Source organism: Alternaria infectoria, assembly GCF_024043175.1.
Source record: "Alternaria infectoria strain BMP 0036 chromosome Unknown scaffold_9, whole genome shotgun sequence".
Classification (NCBI taxonomy): Eukaryota; Fungi; Ascomycota; class Dothideomycetes; order Pleosporales; family Pleosporaceae; genus Alternaria; species Alternaria infectoria.
Window position 1 is genome coordinate 232020 of NW_026250698.1, and position 15634 is coordinate 247653.

The following is a 15634-nucleotide window of genomic DNA, read 5'->3' on the forward strand; positions in this document are numbered from 1 at the left end:
ATATCACCCTCCGTCGCCGCTGCCGACACCAACCTCTCCATGTCTGCCCCGAGCCCTGAATCGCCAACCCCCACCGCCAATACCGCTGTCGGTCCGCGACCGTCACGCGCATTGCAACGCCATGTGCGTGTCATGTCGCCTGAAGACTTACCGGTCGAGATATGGCACATTATCATCATGTATATAGACGATCACTGTTTCGCCTGGTTCGTGCTGCGCCAGATATCTCCCTTTCTGGCTCATGTCGCGCAAGATGTCTTCGCGCGCATCGTCTCGCGTACCTGCAGTCTTCGCTTCGCTGGACAGACGCTATGGAACTTGCTGTAAGCCGCGTTTCACCCTGCGCTGCTCGGGAAACTTTCACTCACCATGCCAGTCCTCCTGATCTTCGCTGTGATACACAATCCCCATATCACACCTTCCGCGTGCAGTTGCCGTCGTTTCGCTTCCAGCCCTCGTCTTTTGTCCCCGCTAGCTCCAAGGCCAGACTTGTTCTGAAACTATCTTCACCGGCAACTGTGAACGACACGCCATCCTTGCGCCGGCCATATGCAGGGACGGTAGACCTGACGAGCCGCCTCACTCAGGTTTTCTTCCATCCCGGCGCTGTCGCAGACGCCGAACGCAACCGTTTGCTCAAGCAAGCCCACTTTGTGCTTTTTGATGACCAATTAAAGAGCGTCCGCCTGCCTTCACCAGCCATCGATGTTACCGCCCAGGAACTATCGCTCGACTGGCGCCAGCTCTGCGAGACCTTGATGCGCGACCAGTTCAAGTGTCGCTTTGGCTCCGGTGCGTCGGTCCCCTGGTGGAGAGAGTTTCCGTGACCGGTCCTGTATCACATACCAAGAACCTACTTCACCATCGTCACGAGGCCATAACATGTTCTCCCGTCTGGGCAAGCGCACAAATAATCTATGCTCGTTGCACCCCCAGATGGGTTTGATGGCCCGCCAAGTAGCAGATCAATTTTGCGTCAGCAACGGATCTGTGTAGATCGCCCTTGGCACTGGGAACACACACCCCCGACGATCCAATGTGTCCGCCGTGCGCCTCTCCTCCTTCTCCGCCTGGGCATATTCCTTCATGCCTTCATGCCCGGGTCATTATCGTTCACCATCCGCACCTTACTTTAGACAAAGTATGCCCAGCTTCTCCAAGTGTTGCACTTGGGTGCGGCATTTCTGACATTGCCTTGGCTTCCCTCGCGGGACTATCCGAGCCGCGGACGTCCAAATTGGTCTTCCACGATATGATGCAGCTCAACCTCAATATCGTTCTTGATGAACACACGCAACCGTTCATTCCGGCTACCATCCTTTATAATTCATTATAGTGGCCACCTCGACATCGTCTTGGTGTCAGCGCGAGCCATCACCAGCAGAACTCCGTGACTAGTAGTGCAGTTACCCCAGAGTATACACAGTCCACCTCCGTGGGGAAGCCAAGCGTTCAGTAGTACATGTGTTCCTTCTCCTCTCCCAACAGTGTGTCAGCAGATTACATGTCTTTGTCCTCCGCTGCCAAGTAGCTCTGTGCGGACACACCAGCCTCGGCGGAGACCGTGTACCACACAGCATACATCTCCTGTCTGTGCAACCTCTTGGCCACTTTGTCTTGTTACTTTTCTTAATTGGACTACACCATGTGTTACTTTGCGCTACTCTACTTCATATCCCTTTAGATTCTTGCGTGCGTTAGATTTCATTCGCGCCAAGTCTATAGTCCTTCACTGTAGGATGCTGTGTTGTCACTGACGAACTTGGCTTAACATCAGACTATTGAGTACTTGCTGACTTCAGTAAAGGATTGCATGGAAATATGGGGGTTTCGACTTGGCTCTGCCATGAATGTGGCTTCTGGGACAAGACCATGTGTCAATCACAAGCATTGTGCCGTCTTATCCGCTATGGCTGCCAAGCATATCTGCTGCACCTAATCCACCTCTTACAGATCGGATGCTGAATGACAGAAATCTTCATATTGCAATGTAATGATGTAACGTGTCTCTTGGACTTATCGGTGATATCCAGATACGCTGTATTGTGTTGTGCTATGCTATGCCGACCCTTATATGACCCATCGCACAACATAGTTTGTATTTTCTCTGATACCCGCGCAAATGGCACCAGATAGAGGGTGAATCTGAGTTTTCAAATGTGAACATGCCGTGTCATCCGCGTCGTGGGGGGCATGCTGTTGAGGAAGGTGGTGCTGTTCGTCGCCTCGCGAGAACCACAATTCATTTTGCATCAGCAAACAGAACATTAATTCACCACACCACCAAATTTGTCCAACACGCAGTCAAAAGATCGGAAATAGTTGAACAAGCCATGAAAATTGGATTGCCGACTTTTCCAAGAAGCCCGACATCGCTGGGCAGAGTTAAAATAGATAGGGCTGAATTTTACGTTCGTGTCAGCAGCTACCGGGTGCATCCTTATTTGACGCAGAAAAGGTTCACAACGGCGTGGCAATACCGCAACGTCAAAACGAAGTCCGCCCGAAAGGCAAACGTTATTGATATGGTTCAATGACATGCTGTCACTCCAAGCAAAATATACCTTACACCAATTTATCGCATCGCCACCTCTACTACACGACACCCGTCCTCATCGCCGCCATCGCACTCTTCATAGCCGTAACAACATGATTCGCAACAGGCGCATGAGCGTTCTGTCGGAACAGAAAGATATACCTCACCATCACGCTCGCCTCATCGGTAATAACATGAACCCCAGTAGTAACGCTGTTACCCTGCCCAACGACCTCGCACCCAAGGATAACACGCATATTAGCCAGCGCACTATTCTTCCACGTCGAGTAGACAGGGGCATAACTAAACGACGTCGCAGGATCTTCCGCCATATAAATACCTCTTCCATACACAGCGCCCGTGCGTTGGAGAGTCGTACCCGAGCAAACGATAAGGCCTTTAGCGAGGATTGCTGGGAGGCGGTCGAGTGATGTACCGTGAAATAGTACTGTAGTCTGCGTAGAAGGCCTCGGAAAGTTTGCCATATATGCCGTTTCCAGTGCCGGACTCGCGTTCGCCAGGACAAAATGATGCGTCCCCATAGGCAGATTCTTGATCCTACATAGACCGTTCGCTGTAGCTATATAGCCTCTATAGTGCGTACATGCCCATGAGATGAGCTTCTCAGCGTCGGCGTGGTATCTGGATAGGACAGTGGAGATGTGGACTGCGTCGCGGATGACGGACAGTTTGGGGAGACTATCGAGTATGGTTTTGACGGTGCTGATGGGGTGGATGGGACAGTTAGGGAGGAGCTCGGCTTTGTTGGCCATGGCGGCGCTGTAGACAGAGCTGAGAAGCATGTCGACGGCGAAGATGTCGGTGCGGATTTCGGGGATGCGGACGTCGAGGGGGAGGGCGTACCTGTTCCGGCGGTGGTTAGTGATTGTACTATTGACGCTTTCTGTTCGATGATGGCTTACCATAGCAGTTGACATGCGACAGTCCAACATGGTGTAGATCTCCGCAGTTGCGTGCTCCTCCCTTTGTGGCGGCAGCCGCAGGAGATGCATCTTTGCCCCATTTCTCCGATCATAGTCTGGACGAGGCCGTACAGCCCTCTTAACGATACGTTCCCCGCGCGAAGGTACCGATGGATATGCCTGTTCATCTGCCATACGAAGACGCTCTGCTTCGAGAAACACACATTACCGTGTGGTGCATTGGAAGTTGCAACACAGATCCACGGGAAATGTTGATCAGTCTCTATACCCTTGTCACTGTCGTAGTGCACACAGAACGCGGGTGGCTTACTCCCATACCGATCGATGGTTAGCCGTAAGAGAAGGTTGTTCGCTGTGCTCGGTACGCCCATTGCGCTTCGTTGTAGCTCAGTGTAGGAAGCGAGTGTGAAGCTCATCTCAATCTCGTCATCATCGATTAGTTCAACTAGATCGATGATGCCGGAAGGTAGTTCTTGTATTTCATCTTCCAGCAGATTGCTATCGGGTATATTGTACTCCTCGATCAGCAAGGCTGTCTGCAAGGGGTCTTTCGCTTTCAGTGTTCGCTTTAGCCCTTCGAGGCGTTCGGCTTCTTGCATGATCTCTGCTTCGATGCTATCCCAGAATTCTGTTGCTTTAGAGAGCGTGACTTGAGGGATGGTCTGCTTGTATACTTTCAACTTGAGTAGCTGAGCGAGGCGTTCGATGATCGTTTTCGTCTCTGCTGCTACGTCGTCGTCTTGGATCCAACCAGCAACCATGACCTCAGCCACAGCTAGTGGGATGTCGTATCTTCGCTTGGCAATTGTTTGAAGGGGTTTCTTCTTCTTTGGCGTCAATGAGTCTGGTTGCGTCATGATCTTGTACTGTTTGGACGCGCCGTCGTAGTAGACAACATCTCTCGAGACGATCCGAGAAAGAACAGCTTGCTCGTGAGTAGGAAGACCAGGTATGTCCAGAAATCCACATCTCGCATCCCAAATCTCGTTGCAAGCTTCTATAGCCTCATATGGTGCGTCCAGTAGTTTAGATAAATACTCAATGACCTCGCGCATATCCGACATTCGACCGCGTACCCATATGACAATGTTTTGCATAATTCTCTCGGCTGAATTCCCTTCCGCTTTTTGGAGATGTGAAAGCATGGCCAGGTTCTGTTTCCTTTGTGGTTCGGTACCATAAGATAACATTTGACGTACTGCGAATGAACTGTCGGATACTTCTTCGAGCTTCGTTAAGGTGGGCCCGAACTTTGATACTTGCGATACCCAAGTCAAAATCTGGGGCTGAAGTAGAGACGGTAACTCGTGTTTGTTGGTGCTATCGGCAATGATGTCGGCGAAGATCTTCTCCAGTGATTGCATGAAGGAGAGCCATGTCGCAGGATCCATGGTTTGGATCAAGTGGTCGATGATGGCAGTGCCCCATCGCGCTTCTTGCTTCTCACTTTGGTTCAGCCATCTTAATAAGACCCCTCTCCAACATGTTTTGCAACCTTCCCGTGCTGCCAGGGTATTCGTTAAAGCAATGATGGCTTGTCGTGAGTCCGTCTCCTGCACACGAACGATACGCACCATGTCTCGGACAAAAGAAGAAGATCGCCCCAAGCTAAGATCTACTGCGAGCTCATAGATACATTCGCACGTGTGTCCAGAAGGATTGTCGATATCTCTTGAAACCAGTATAGCTAGCATGCGCCGGTCAACATCATCCACACCTTCTCCGGTATTCTCCCAGACTTCAAGGATATCACGCAATATCTGCTCAGTATTGTCGCAAGATACTTCGGCAGTAAGCATGTGGTCGACACAGTGTTTCTCGATGATTTCTTCAAGTGCGTGCCGTGATTTCTGATCTTTCGCATCGGATGCGAATAAGGGGGACTCGGTCGAGGTATCAGGATCGACCCAGACGAACGTGTGTCTTGTCTGCAATTCGTTTTGATGTAGATTTTGGGCGGCGACGTATATCTCCTTGATCGATGCCATTCGTTTAGCGCTGGGCCATGCGCCGACATCCGCTCGGACAGCAGGCTTCAGTCGCGAGAATACATGTTCAGATGCTTTCACAGCCATGCAAAATGTGTGTAGCTCTAGTAGAAGGCGTAACCAAGCCGACGTCTTTATCTGATTCTTTACGACTGATTGGCACTCGCGAAAGCACTCTCCAATGCCCTCGAATAGCCAATCTTGGAGGAAAAGCTCGCGAAAAACCGTCGCTTTTGGTGCGTTGAGGAGATGGAGGAGTTTTTGAAGAGCATGGATATGGAGTCCGCCGATTTGCTCCTTCTCGGACCATAGTTCGCGAATGAAGGCATGATTATCTTTCTCCGGTGTACATGCAATCTCTAACGAAGCGTCGAAAAGATCCAAGCTGCTCTTCGTAATTGTTCCGCCGATGGTCAATGCTCGAAACAGATTGAAGAGGCTTTCGCCCTGGGGCAGCGAAGTGGAGACAGCGTCCAACCTTACCACGAGTCTTTCTAGGCTGGTCGATAAACATGCTTTTGTGTGCTCAGGGACCTCGATGATCAGGCCGCGGTAGTGTACCCAGTTCCTTTGTTCGCCATAGCCCGCTATCAAACCCTGACGTAAGGTATGCTTAGTACCTGTGATCATATCAGGTCCTTCCAGAGCTGCGACGTCGAGGATAGTCGACATATGAATGGTGTCTATCCTAGAGAAACGCGTGATACGATCAAAATCCGGTCTCCAAGAGGCCCACATTCTCCAGGCCGGGAAGTGGTGGCAATCGAAGACAGTTTCTATGTTGGTGAAAGGTGAATCCGAAGACGACGACACGTCCAGTTCGATCATCCAGTCTACTGCTTTCTTAGCTGCTACCCAATTACATGTCAACCGGAAGCCATTCAGCTGCTCCGCATAATCTTTTATAGCTCGTCGTAAGAGCACCGCGAAGTTGTGAAGATCGACGTCCGTATTACGGGTTTTGTGGTTCGTCAAGGCTCGCTTTACGCCCTTCAGATAGCAGCCGGCTGCACTGGCGCCGGTGGTCGCATAGGGTAAGAGTGTGCGTGCCCATTCTGCTTGCAGACGTGTAACCAAAGCAGGATTGCCTTCATGCGCAGCTATCACGCTCTGTAGCCAAGTGTCGAGGCCCCAATAGCTTCCACACATAACATTCGTTTCAGCTCGTAGTAATTGGCTCAAGCTCTCCACGGACATAGCATGCGCTACGGAAGCTATGGCGACGTCTCTTGCCGGATGTGTCTGAACCAACATCGAAAGCCTCCTATCCGCCTCTTCTTGGCTGATCTTGCCTTTCTTCTTGAGATAGGTATCGGTGTGATTGCGGATGAAGCCCCATGGGAATCGATGGTGCGAGGGGTGTAGTACCCCAGCAGTGGCCTCCACCTCCGCATGCCATTCTTGACTGTGATCGGTCTTCTTGAAGATTGCCGTGCTCTTCAACGGTATGGCTTTTTTGGCCCATGACATATGGGAGCGTTTGCCGGTATCCTGTTCGACTGCAGTAGGAGGCATGACGGCGGTGGCCATGCTTGTCCTACGTTTATGAAGAATGGCCCTGCGCCAGGGGTGAGATGATAAAATGGATACAGATGGAACGGCTAGTTCGAGTCGAGTTACGAACGGTCGGTGTCAAGAGAATCGTGGGTATCGGTTACCGGCAATGAAGCACGAGAACTTTCGAGCAAATTGCAGGGGTTGAGTTTGGTACAATGGGGATTTGTACCAGAATCGCGCTTTCCTTGGAAGCGCACGAGGATAGTGGAACCCAGAGTACCTAGGTAGCATAGGGTTGGTAGTGTTCAAAGAGGTGCGGCCAATAGACCGTCGGCTGATGAGGGAAGAGGAACATCAAATCTTGGAGGCGCATAGTGGATGTTACGGCAAAGATACATGGCTAGTCTGCTATAGCTCACATGTGATGGGTGGCCTTTTTCTGCGGAGACTGACACTTTGGGGCTGCGCACAAGGCTGAACAGGGTGGCTTATACGGAAAGCACATTCACCGGCCCCCGAAGCGGCTAGTGCGACTGCGACTGTGTAGGCTAACCATGGTACGAGACAGCGGTAAGCGAAGCGAGGAAAATGGCAATCTAATGTACGGAATAGTCAACGAAAGCTATCTGGCAAAGTTGATCGAGCAATCGGCGTATGAAAATGCCTTGTAGGATTGTGTGATCTAAGGATTCGTGACTGCAGCGTCCGGAACCAGCCTGATTCAGCCGCAAATGTGCCTGAGGGTGGCAGACATTGTTGCAACCACTGACGACATTTCATGGATCTTGTTACCTCTAGAACGCAATGGACTGCTAATGCGAAACGCATGGAGAGTCCCGATTTGAGACCATGAAGCTGCTACAAGATATCACATGATCGAACAATTACCTTCGTCGGTGTCGGCAGCTACACCACGGTTCTTCCGCAGATGCGCCGCGGCTTGCCGAATGAAGTCGCCTGTCTTGTGAAAACACACAAGGTTTCCTTTCGCATCCTTCACTGCTTCGCCGATAGACCAGTCATAAGACTGTCCGGTGTGAGAGTCTGTGGCAGGACACTTGAGACCTTCGATTGCTTTTTGCTCAAGATCTGGTACTGCTCATATATTAGCCTGTTGGTTGTCGTTGTGCCGAAGGAAGACCTACGCGTTGCGACGTATAGAAGAAACTCGTCTACTGCTCTGCGGCTAGGAAGTGTATCGCTACTCTGATCTGCTAGCAAGATCGCTGAGAGCTTCTCCATTTGTATGATTGTTTCCGTCCGCACGCCCTTGGACATCTCGTGCTGCTCAACTCGCAGAGCTGCGAGAGACTTGCCTGTTGGATGGAGGAGAATCCCCTTGACATCTTTCGGAGTAAACATTTCTCTGCTGAGAGGATTGCGGAGTACACCGCCATTTGCCTGGATAGCCTGAACAAGTTCTAAGGTTGGCACAAAGTTAGTATGGGTCTCATCGTAGTCCGTACATGGAAGTCACATACCATCCATCGACCACGCATAGTTGTCCTCGGTCACATAGAAGTCCTCTCTGGCGATGTCCTTGATCTCATCTCCGAGCATGGTTTCGTCATTGACGTAGTTCCTTTCCAGATGCTCATGTTCGACGTGCATAAAACCAAGCTCGCAATGAAATTTGAGCGCATCCGGGAGCGTTGAATCGATGGCGCTCCGGCGTTTGACTAGAGTATCACGAATGGTATCGATACTTGCGCCCGAGGGTGTGCCATATGGCGCGCGCACCCATTGAATCATGGCTTCCAGATCTGCGATGACTAGGTTCGTAGTCTCTTTTGGTTTATCTCTGATGTTTCGCGCCACAGAACGAGCACTTGCTGGTGGGCGCATTCCACTGTAGACGGCCCCGTTACTCCCATCCGCCATGAGGTGGACCTTAGCGAGGTTCTTCGATTGGGGCAACCCGGCCTTTTTCTGGAGGGTCTGTAGACGCAGCAGATTCGCAAACACATGTGTTGCCTTGGCACGTATGTCACGATACCCAGTAACCAGGCTTCGTTGTTCATCGTTTAGGTCATCTACTGAATCGCCTAAGATGAAGTCCGACCGCTTGGATCCACGTTTCGATATTGGTTTCGTCGTGAATGGATAGTTCTTCAAGGGTTCGCCTCCGGACTGGGCAGAAGATGCCTGTGTCCGATTGACTGCTTTCTTCGCGGGCGCTGGAGGCTCTGGTAGTTTTTCGAGAATCTTTAAGAACCTAACAACGTCTAGGTCTGTGGGAGCTAAAGCCTGGAGCTTCTTGGCCTCATCTAATGCACCTTCCAGCCATTCATTACCGACTGCGATGTAATGTTCGATAAGTAGCTTCCTGGCTTCTATACCTGGGGGACTACGCGATATGCTTTCGTAGAGCTCTCCGATATAGATCATATCAGGGCCGGCTCCATGTGCGGCAACGCCTGATGTCGCGGCCATGACTGCTGGAGCACCGGTTGAATGAGGATACCGTGAATCCGAACGTCAATGATGGGCTGGATGTGAGTGCTGTGGGTGCCAGGGTGAGCCCGATCGCGCCTGCTTGTACCAGGTCGAAGCAATATGTCGGGTGGAATATGTGTGATGACCTGTGCTCTGCTGGTCAGTGGGTTTGGCTAGTTGCATGGAGAGATCCAAAAGCTGGAAGCCACAAGGCTGAGCCATAGCGGAATACGGCTCCCACTGCATGTGGTGACCGGTGATTGTCAAAGGCAGCGCTCGAGGTTGGCTGGCACTGCAGGTCCCAGTGGCTTAGCGCGACGCTAGTGCCCGCTATCCGCGACACTGCCCAGGTGCCTCGTGAATGCGGGTGAGATCATTACCCCACGAGAGGATATTTTTAAATGTTTGCATTCAAGACAAAACCAGCGATGCAGTAGCCTCGCGGTTCTAAGATCCAAATCTAGGGTATCAAGCTCTCCTAGGCCCAGTCACATCGAACCCAAATCAGTACAGCAAATCCGCGAACTCTCCCAAAACTCCCTCCTTGCCGCCATCAAAGAAGTCATGCATGCCATCCATAGCCGCAAAGTGCTCGGCCACCTTCAAGCCCCTTAGTCGCTCTGCCTCGATAACGTCCCAGTTCCAATCCTTCGCCTCTACAGCCTTGGGCAGGACATCGTCATTCGGCCCTTGTTCTTCGGTTGCAGCCTCTTGGTAGACCCAGCCTTCAGGCTTTGCGGGGACCATTTCGGCATCAACCAGGACGTGTTCCGGTGGCACCGTGATCCTGCCTCGCTTGACGACATACTTTGCAATCGCAGTGGCATATATGGCGCCCTTGAGCTTCTCTGTGTCAACGTCCTTGGCTGGCTTGGACTTCTTCCAGGGCTGCAGTGTCCAGCTCTCTGGTTGTGCGACGCCAGGCTTGACCATGTGTGTGACGAGATAGAACCACTTCTTGTCCCAGCACAGAAGTCTTGTCCACATCTCGTACTTCTTGTACGGGAGGATCTCCTTCTTGAACAGACAGCTTATCCCTCCTAGCGCAATGTAATGCTTGCCCCGTGTACCTTCAGTCGCACCTATTGCTCCTGCTACAGCGCTCTTCTTGGCGCCACCTAGACGACTGTTCTTTCTTATACCGTTGCGAATGAGCGCGGTGAAGAGGTGTGTACGGGATATGTCCATGTCGCTAAAGTATGTGCTGTTGGACTTGTGCATGTTGTAGTCTGTCTCGAGGAACGTCGTACGCGTTGAGGTTATAATCGGTTGGAAGAGCGCATGCGGAGGGATCGGGGTCGGTTGGAAGTACAATTGATAGAACAAGGCGCGGATGAAGCGTAGCTATGGATATTGTCAGCTCGAAGTCGCGTGTCTTGCCGCTCCGCCATTTACATACATGCCAGACAAATGGCAGATTCTTGAGGTTCGCCAATGCGAGAAGAATCGCAGCTATTCTCCATAGACCGCCAGGCGCGTTGTAGCCCGTCCATCTGGCCATCGTAGCCATCAGGTTGCCTCTCATAGTAGGTTGCGACACGAGTGCTGCCATTGACGCGCCCGCAACGACGATGCTAGCCGTCTGCGCCATTGTGACCATACCAGAAGATGGCTATCGATCTAATTAGCGACAGCAAGGGATGGACACGTTATTATACAATCAGCGTCAGCATACGCCGCCCTGCCCCTTCGCGAGGGTTCAGGTGCCCTTCCTAATCGCGAGCCGAGGCTCGGAATGTTCCGCACTCAAGAACATGTGGATAGCTGCGCAGATCCGCATCCTCGATTCGCAACTTTGACCTACTTGAGGATACTCACCACATCGCCGGTATAGCTCAGCGAGTTAAACTTTGCCTTCTCGGCAGCAGGTGTCTAGCATGTACAGCGCATTTCACCGAGCCGGAACCGCTACGACGCTTTACGGCCACGAATACCTAGGTATCGTAGACGCACTTTCAGAGGATTTCCCAGAATAGTAGATCCATCTCGCCGATAGCCATCAGCATGAGGGTCTTGTATTTTGGTCGTGGGTAGTGAAAATGTGCGACGTACGTGGCTGCGGCTCAGCCTCGATGCAGCAGCAAGTGCACTTTCCTCTAGGCTGACAATCCAGCCCTGGAGTCTCCTGGCCTTCACTCCTCAGATATCTCCATGACCGTATATCTCTGCTTCAAACACTGATTGATCCCGAAAGGACAGTCGCTATACGGCGGCTTCCCTCCGTCTGTTCAGCGATCCATCTTGATCACGAAACAGACGCGTCACGTCAAAGCCGATCTCAGCCTTGTCGGTACAGGCGGCAATCAAGCCATGCGACTGCTCAACGTCAACACACGGCAACTCGAGGAATTTTTCGGTGATGCAATTCCTCCATACGCAATCTTATCGCATACCTGGGGAAAGGAAGAGGTTCTGCTACAAGATCTGACAAGAGAAGGGCACCAGCAGAAGCAAGGCTACGCCAAGATTGAAGGATGCTGTCAGCAGGCGATCAAGGACAACTTATCATGGGTATGGGTCGACACATGCTGCATCGATAAAACAAGTAGCGCGGAGCTTTCGGAAGCTATTAATTCTATGTTCCGCTGGTACAGGATGTCCGAGGTGTGTTATGCGTATTTGCAGGACGTGCCATCTGGAATAGCTATCCACGAGCAGGAATCCGCCTTCCGAAAAAGTCGGTGGTTCACTAGAGGCTGGACACTGCAGGAGCTACTTGCTCCCCACCGACTTGATTTTTACGACACTAATTGGACGCCCATCTCTTTTTCCAAGACGGATACCTCTGGCAACATGTTCGCGCGGGACTTCGTCGGCCTCATTAGCGATATTGCGTCCATCGACAGATCTACCTACCGTCGTTACAAGTCTCTCAAAGCCTCTCCGTCTGTGCCAGCAGCGCTTGTATTCTCCTGGATGGCGAGACGAAGCACTACTCGTGTGGAGGACGAGGCATATTGCCTGCTCGGTTTGCTGAACATCAACATGCCGCTGTTGTACGGAGAGGGCGAAAGGGCTTTCACACGGCTTCAGGAGGCTATTTTGACCGGCTCCAATGATATAAGCGTTCTGACTAGTGGATACAATCTTCGTTGTGCGCACGATAGGTCATATCTAGCAAGATCACCATCAGCCTTTCTTGATTACCCCAAGGAACCTATGTGGCACAGCCAAGGAGTACCGAAGGCACATACCACTGTGACAGGGCATGGCTTACACGTCGAGCTTTTTATGTTCCGTATTCATGCTCCAGACAAGATTTGGATGGGCATTGTAAGAGGAGCGCAGTTTTCAGTTTCTCAATGCATCGGTATTGCACTTAAGCAACAGCACGGAAACCTGTTCTCGAGAGTCAGCGACTGTCCGCCCATCCTTATCGGCAACATAAACTACTATAAGCGCTTACGTCGGCCGATCGGAAGGAAGCAGATATACATCGCGCGCGAAGAACCTGAATGGACAGATTCTGGGTTTGTGCTCCCCTCACAACATCCTGAGAAGATTCTGACAAGACTTTTCACTTAGGAGACCCCACATGGTAGTGGCAACTTCGTCGATCTGCGTCACGGGATACTCATTTGCAAGCTCGTGGCCACCGGCTTCGTCTATTACAGGTGATCATAGTCTCAAACATGACAGTGAGATCTCTGGAAGAGCCATCATCTGTCTTGGGCAACACAACCGTCTTTTCTACATGATATTCTCCAAGGAAAAGCAGGACAGCTTCGCAATCAAGATCAAGTTGGAATGGGGCAAACACCATCCAAAAGTCGTGAGCACAGTATTTTGTAAACTTACTGGCCAATATACCAAGACAGCTCTGGAACATTGCTGTGGAGCGAAGATCGGTTCAGAAGTACCGCAATTCGCCAAAGATATGCATTGGAGCCCCTACTTCGCTGCGAAAAACGTGACTACCAACGAGATTGGTTACGTGTCTGCAAGTTACAACGAAAATTTTCCAGGAAAGATTGTTCGTTGTAAGCTTGTGTGGAGGAATAGTCTCTAATCGGAAGAAGGGTCAGCGGCAGTGGTAGAGCCGAGTAAGACACCGGGAGGGTGTGCACCAACAGGGACCACAGTATAGAACAATGAGAACGGAATACAACTTCTTGAATATGTCGCAGCACCTTCTTCGGTCACATACATGTGCTATTGCGCCTCCACTTACAGCCCGAAATCCGAACATACAACGCGCACAAGAGAGAGTCTGTCAACACGCGATCACAGACTTCTGAAGACATCCAAGGTCAATACTTATGTGAATTTAAGTATATTCATTCCTACTACATATGCAACAGCATATCCATATCCATAACAAAGTAAAAATCGCAAATGGGTATATAAATGAGGGCCGACTCGGCCCGATGCCTGTCAGCATATACAAAAACGCCTTTTGTTCCAATATGCCGCTCGTCATTAACTCAATCCGCAATAGCGAGCCCCAGGCTTCTTTCTATCACTACCCCAAACCTCAAACCCGTGGGGCCTCTCGTGGGGCCATGCCTGTCCGCTGCGCACAACCACCCTGAAGTGTGCAAGGATAGATCGTGCGTGGGGCATGAGGCGTGCTCGTGCATCGCATGGGTAGGGGTATATATGTCCGTAAATGTGCCGACCGTAGTAACGCCTGCCCGTTCGTGATTACTGATGTGTCGTTCGTTGTGAATCGTGTTGTATGTTCGAAAGTCCGTTGTGCACTCAGCCTGGCGGCGGTGGTCGACGGGGAGACTCGCTCGTTCGTCGGGGTGTTGAGACACTATCTCGCTGCATGTCTCTCATCGCCTCGGCATAGTCCTTCTCCGCAGCCATGTCTCTGCTGTTACTGTTGACCATGTCGTCAATAAACTGATGTTGTTTCTTCTGCACGGGTTGTGCATCTGCTCCTGTAGGGCCATCGCCCAGCATGCTGGGTACGATATCCTCTGGATCCAGCCCAGCGTTTGAGTCTCGGTAATCCGGCTGGTTGGGGAACATGACAGAGTCTTTTTGAGGTCTTCGCGCACGTTTTGGCTTCAGTGGGAAGTTGCTGGGATGGATGTAGTCGCCGTCTGGGCTGCGCACATTCTGGAGCGCGTTTGCTTCCCTCTCCATCTCTTCCCATGTGGCGACGAGGTTGTTGTCGTTACGACTCCGGCTGTCGCTCGGGTCACCCGAGAAGCTGCCTAGTCGACTGATCCGGAAAGCTCGCAGGCGGTCGAGCGCCACCTTGAAATCGTCGAGAACGACGGAATCCGTCAGGCACTTGAATACGAATGCGAACTTCCAGAAGGGGTTGATACCCGTGGCTCCTGGGAGTTTGATAGCCTCGGTGACTGTAGAAATGTCCAGGACGATGAAGACGATGCTGAGTAACATGGACAACAACATGATACCAAAACGCGGCGAGATGCGTACGATCTCCTTGAGGCTCAGTTCGTATTGCGTCTTGATGACCCAGAAAAGGTAGATGGTGGTGAGAATCCACCAGGGATCGCGGCATAGCGCCTCATATGGTCGTGTTTTCAGGAATATCTTGTTGACGCCATGAAAGTAGGCGAAGTTGGCGTATATCTCCACGACCCAGTACGGTTGAACAAGCACTACGGTACCGATGAAGATATAGCTGACAGGTTTTGAGAGGAACGGCTTGATCTTCATCCATGCAATGACATTGTGCAGAGACCAGGAGGCGTTCAGGAAGATGGCGGCGACGGAGAGCCACCAGGCGTGGACTGGGCTGGGAAAAAATAACCAGAATCCTTGCCAGATACCAAGGATGAGCTGGACTTGATTAGTATGGATGTAAGCAGATATGTAAATGTGGACTCACTTCAAGGAGAATCAACTAGATGGTTGTCAGCGGTGGTCACTGCTTAAAGAGGGTTCTTACTAACCTTGTGCAACAGGACGCCGCGCCTCATGTTTGCCAACGTGATGAACGCCATAATGATGAGCGAACCCACGAGATAACCTTGCGCCCATGCTTCCAGGATGAGTTCCTCCGGGTTGCTGGGCTTGGGTACGACCTCACCCTCTCTCCATTTGCGCTCGATGCCGGGTATGGGGCTCATGGTGTTCGCAGAATTTTCGAAGGTCGGTTCCGAAAGCCGGGGCAGATGCCGAGGAAGCGTGCTGTGATGTCACAACGCGAAAAGCTTCAAATTCGATCTCAACACTTTTACCATGGCAGGCGTGAGGGGGAGCGACAACGATGGGTTTATGAGGAAAGACGGGGAATGAGTACAAGAACG

At 51.4% G+C, this 15634-nt stretch overlaps 4 protein-coding genes across 4 annotated transcripts; all 4 read right to left on the reverse strand.

Annotated features, from left to right (window-relative positions):
• Positions 1-2935: 2935 nt before the first annotated feature.
• J4E92_006035 (uncharacterized protein) lies at positions 2936-6983 on the reverse strand (the record flags this gene model as incomplete). Its single annotated transcript, XM_051497410.1, has 3 exons — positions 2936-2991; positions 3141-3400; positions 3460-6983. The coding sequence occupies 3 exons, from the start codon at positions 6981-6983 to the stop codon at positions 2936-2938; spliced, it is 3840 nt and encodes a 1279-aa protein (XP_051352057.1).
• Positions 6984-7961: 978 nt separating this feature from the next.
• On the reverse strand, positions 7962-9398 carry J4E92_006036 (uncharacterized protein; the record flags this gene model as incomplete). Its single annotated transcript, XM_051497411.1, has 2 exons — positions 7962-8386; positions 8447-9398. 2 exons carry the CDS (start codon positions 9396-9398, stop codon positions 7962-7964), a joined length of 1377 nt encoding a protein of 458 aa, XP_051352058.1.
• Positions 9399-9905: 507 nt separating this feature from the next.
• On the reverse strand, positions 9906-10992 carry J4E92_006037 (uncharacterized protein; the record flags this gene model as incomplete). Its single annotated transcript, XM_051497412.1, has 2 exons — positions 9906-10745; positions 10801-10992. 2 exons carry the CDS (start codon positions 10990-10992, stop codon positions 9906-9908), a joined length of 1032 nt encoding a protein of 343 aa, XP_051352059.1.
• Positions 10993-14102: 3110 nt separating this feature from the next.
• J4E92_006038 (uncharacterized protein) lies at positions 14103-15454 on the reverse strand (the record flags this gene model as incomplete). Its single annotated transcript, XM_051497413.1, has 3 exons — positions 14103-15164; positions 15214-15228; positions 15278-15454. 3 exons carry the CDS (start codon positions 15452-15454, stop codon positions 14103-14105), a joined length of 1254 nt encoding a protein of 417 aa, XP_051352060.1.
• Positions 15455-15634: the final 180 nt, after the last annotated feature.